The sequence below is a fragment of the Humulus lupulus genome, chromosome 6, assembly GCF_963169125.1.
Source record: "Humulus lupulus chromosome 6, drHumLupu1.1, whole genome shotgun sequence".
NCBI lineage: Eukaryota > Viridiplantae > Streptophyta > Magnoliopsida > Rosales > Cannabaceae > Humulus > Humulus lupulus.
In genome coordinates, this window is record NC_084798.1 from 7,726,048 (window position 1) to 7,730,562 (window position 4,515).

The 4,515-nt window shown below is 35.2% G+C and overlaps 1 protein-coding gene across 1 annotated transcript; it reads right to left on the minus strand.

Moving 5' to 3' along the window:
* Window positions 1-1,313: 1,313 nt before the first annotated feature.
* LOC133783751 (uncharacterized) lies at window positions 1,314-2,274 on the minus strand. The gene is made up of 3 exons (XM_062223389.1): window positions 2,048-2,274; window positions 1,861-1,965; window positions 1,314-1,782 (listed from the first exon to the last, which is right to left on the minus strand). Exons 2-3 carry the CDS (start codon window positions 1,918-1,920, stop codon window positions 1,441-1,443), a joined length of 402 nt encoding a protein of 133 aa, XP_062079373.1. The 5' UTR covers window positions 1,921-1,965; window positions 2,048-2,274; the 3' UTR covers window positions 1,314-1,440.
* Window positions 2,275-4,515: the final 2,241 nt, after the last annotated feature.

The following is a 4,515-nucleotide window of genomic DNA, read 5'->3' on the forward strand; positions in this document are numbered from 1 at the left end:
CGCCGAAAACTGTTCACGAGTTAGGAACACAATAGAACTCCACCGGTGTGGCTTTTTTTAAGACCTTGCAATAAAATTTCCCAATATTTATATTATATATATAGGATAATTCTTTTATAGGAGTTTCACTTTAAGCTTTACTAGTGGGGCTCTCAGTGTTCTCGACCCGTGAATAGTAATTACTCTTATACAGTTGATTAAAACATCGTTAACAGTGATTACTTTAAGCCTATATATATATATATATATGCTTTCTTGTTTTTCAAATAATATGTATGTGATGGTCCTATTCTGCTTGACCAGAAGACTTGGGTAAGTCTTGGTCTTGGTCAACAGTGATTACTCTTATACAGTTGATTAACACATCGTTAACGTTTCATTAAATATGGTATGTACTGGTACTATTGCGTTGTGTGGTGTTAATACACCCTTCTGTCTAGACTTTTTATTTTATTTATTTAAAAATAAAAATTGCCTACCAACTCGTATCACAAAAAGTAATGCACTGTGATATTCCTAAATTAGTCTGTAAATGTAGATTAAAATTAATCCTTCCCTTTATGGTTTGAAATTTAAATTAGATTAGATAAGAACAACACATTATTGTATGAAAGACATGAATCTAGTTTATATATATGTTTTATTATTTTAGTTATGATCATAGTATTAAATTTAAAGTAGATCCTGAGGTAGTAATAAGTCTTAGCAAATAACCGACCTTTAAGATATATGTATATAGTTATTATTATTAGCGAACCAGAACACGATCTATACAAGTTATATTTGCAAAGAATTCCACAAAGAAAAAATGAGTTTGGGCTGTGTTACTTGTTTTCAAACATTATTAGCCAATCAAAAAATAGTATTGAATAAAATAGACTTTCACTACAAAAAACAGGGCCTATACCGAGAACAAATGTCCTCGGTATAATCCCAAATGTCCTCGGTAAAACTTCTACCGAGACAATGTCGTCGGTAGAAAGTTATCGGTACAGCCGCGTCGGTAAAACAAAACTTCTACCGACGACATTAAAAATGTTCTCGGTATAAGGTTTACCGAGGACAATGTCCTCGGTAGAAAGTGACAAATGTCCTCGGTACAACCAACCCCAATTTGTCATCGTACTGGTATATACCGACATCTTGGAGGTATATACCGAGGACAATGTCCTCGGTATAGACTTTTCCCCAATTTTTTTTTTATATTTGTTATTCCCTTATTTATTTATTTGTTTATTTTGACCCCAATTTTTTTTATATTTGTTATTCCCTTATTTATTTATTTATTTTGAATTAAATATAAAAAAATATAATAAAATTAAAACACTTATATTAAAGATATAAATAAAAACATAAGAGTATGTTCGCTGAATCAAAATAAAGAATTGTCTTAAACATGATAATGTAATAGTCAATTGTAATAAAATTCATACATAAGTCCTACTGAGTCGGTGCTCCAACATCGGGATCATCGGGTGGTGGTGGGGCAGATTGAGATCCCGGGGTGATACAATGAGTCCGGACATGCTCCTCTAAGTGTCGAAGACGCTCTCTCATCTCAGACAACTCTTCATCTCTAGTTTGTGAAGGAAGAAAATCAAATGGAGTTCGGTCCCTTATGTTAAGGATACGTCCATATCCTTTCTGGTGGCCCCGTCGTTTTCCGAAGACAGTTTGTACCAAAGATATGTCTTCATCTTCAGGCGCACTCGAAACTGGTGTGGAACTCTCAGTATCAGTTGCCTGTGTCTGCTGTGTGTCGCGGTATGCACGCAATTCCTCCTGTGATACAATGTATAATGTAATTAAAATTTTGAAACAATTAAAAATTTGAAAAATGTTTAAAAAAACTTAACGTACCCAAGTATTTTTGGCTGTCTCTGTCACCCACCCTGTGCCTGATTTATGGTGAGTATCCATCCAGCTATCCGGGATGGACTCAAGTTGCCCAGTCTCTAAATTGCGCTGTCACGTACATATATTTTTATAAAATTAATAATTAAACGTAAATAAGAAAAATAAACTAAAAAATAATTAATTAACTAACCTTTTTATAGCGTAGGGCTGGGATTGACTGAGAACCTCCATAGCTAAGCTCTTTCAGTTTCCTTCTATTTTCCTTGTTGACCACAGAACGTTTCTGCAAAAAGTTATCGTTAGTAATATATTTAATTAAGATAGTTAAGTTTAGCAAGAAATTAATACCGTAATTTCTGGGCGTCGGAAAAATTCAATTGCTTTTTGCCACTGCGTATTCGTGCAACCACCATAACGATTTTGTGGCCCATTAATCGTTAAATGCTCTTTAATATCGTACTTCCAGTCAGAATACTTTTTAGCACACGAAGTATCAATGCCTCTCAAGATCCCAGGCATATGCCCTTCTCCATATCTAGTACGCCCAATATCAAACAAATCATCCTAATTTACAAACATTTATTAGTAAATATGATATATAACATAAAATGAGAATTAACATAAAAATACATAAACTACTTACTTCCAAATGTGCAAGTATTCTTTCTTTCGAGGCATTTGGTACTTTTGACCATTGAGGACAGTCCGGATCTGTGTACTGTCGAACAAGTAATCCGAGCTCTCTTGAGAAATTTGAGCTGTACTCTCCGATCTCTTTATATGTTCTCCCCCGCACATCCCACTCGAGAGGGAGAGGACGCCCCAACTGTTCTCTCTTTTCCCGCGTGTTCAATCCTTTATGGCGTCCACGTTTACTTGGAGGCGCTATTGTATGCAAATTCAATATTTTAAAATTAATATGGATTAATTGTTAAATTTTAAGGAGTATATCAATGTGTAAAGTATTACCTCGTTCACAATCAGCTGGGATATCTGACGGTCCACGTGGAGGATCGCATCCTCCACCATCACCCCCGTGAGATTGAGCAATAACATCAGCCATATCTGTCAAATTAATCGATATTAAAATTACATTTATCAGTTAAAAATGACAATATAAAATTATTTATTGTTAAAAATAATTACTTCAACATATTATAAAATTACCACTTAATTATCACTATAATAATCTTCACTATCATCATCGGTTTCTATGTGTTCATCTTACTCTTCATCATCTTCATATTCAACCTCCTCCTCCTCCTCCTCCTCCTCTCCCTCCTCCTCCTCTTCTTCTTCCATTTCCTCCTCCCTCTCCTCCTCAATTGCAACATTATCTATCTCAACAAATTGTAATGGAGCCCCCGTACGTTCAAAGCTGATTTGTGGCAACGGTCCAAGATCAACGAATAATTGGAAATTAGAGGAACTAGTGTTGTGCATAACATCTACTTCTACATCCTCCGCTTGTTCTTCAACTAGTGGGATGTCCCACACATTTCTGTGATGCACTTCTTGGACGGCTTTCCAATGAGATTTATTTTTAAGGTCTTCAATGTAGAAAACTTGGTTAACCTGAGTTGCTAAGATAAATTTATCATCTTTGAAGGCCTCCGAACTGGTTTTGATACTCGTTATGTTTTGCTCAAACTTTAATCCTGAAGACCGATTAGTGTCAAACCATTTGCACTTAAATAATACAACATAACAACCAGAAAGATAAGACATCACTAAAACTTCTTCCAACTGGCCGTAATAAGTACTATTTTCGACACCCGCTACAGAGACTCCACTATTTTGAGTTTTGCGATTCTTGTCCCTGTCATAACACAAAAATCTTACTCCATTTACAACACACCCAGGGTACGACGCAACACGAGTTGAAGAACCGTTTGCTAAAGAGATTAATTCTTCATCTACTTCCAAGGATCCTGTTTGTCGAAGATGATAATTCTTATTATAAAACCAATTAGGAAATTCCTCTCTATGTAATTGGTCTAGGTTTTCAACACCTCTAGTCTGTAGAATTTCCCTATGCTCTCTGCAAAAAACAAAAACAACTAATTTAAGAGCTACTAATAAGTGTTATAATAAACATGCAATGAAATGATGAACTACTTTAATTACTTACCGAAGATATGGCAAGATCTCATTGCAGTTGTTTAGAATATACCAATCTGCTATTTTCTTCACTTCATCTTCCAAAATTGTCAATGATTTCTTACCAATTGGACGACCCTGAGATCGAAAGACCGACATCTTTTTAAGTGATGGACCAACATCTACATTTCGGTCTGGACGATTGAACTTTGTCTCAACACCTTTCAAGTACATGGAGAAAAATGTTAATGCCTCATCAACCACATATCCTTCTGCTATTGACCCCTCTGGACGTGCTTTGTTACAGACATAATTCTTCAATTTTTTCTTATACCTTTCAAAAGGATACATCCACCTCATGTGAACCGGTCCTCCAAGTATTGCTTCTTCCGGTAAATGTATTAGTAGATGGACCATGATATCGAAAAGAGCAGGTGGGAAAATATTCTCTAACTTGTAAACAATCTCAACAATTGAAGTTTGGACTTTTTCTAAATCTGAGACTTTTAGAGTTCTCGCACAAATGAGCTTGAAGAAAGTGCATAACTCAATAATAGT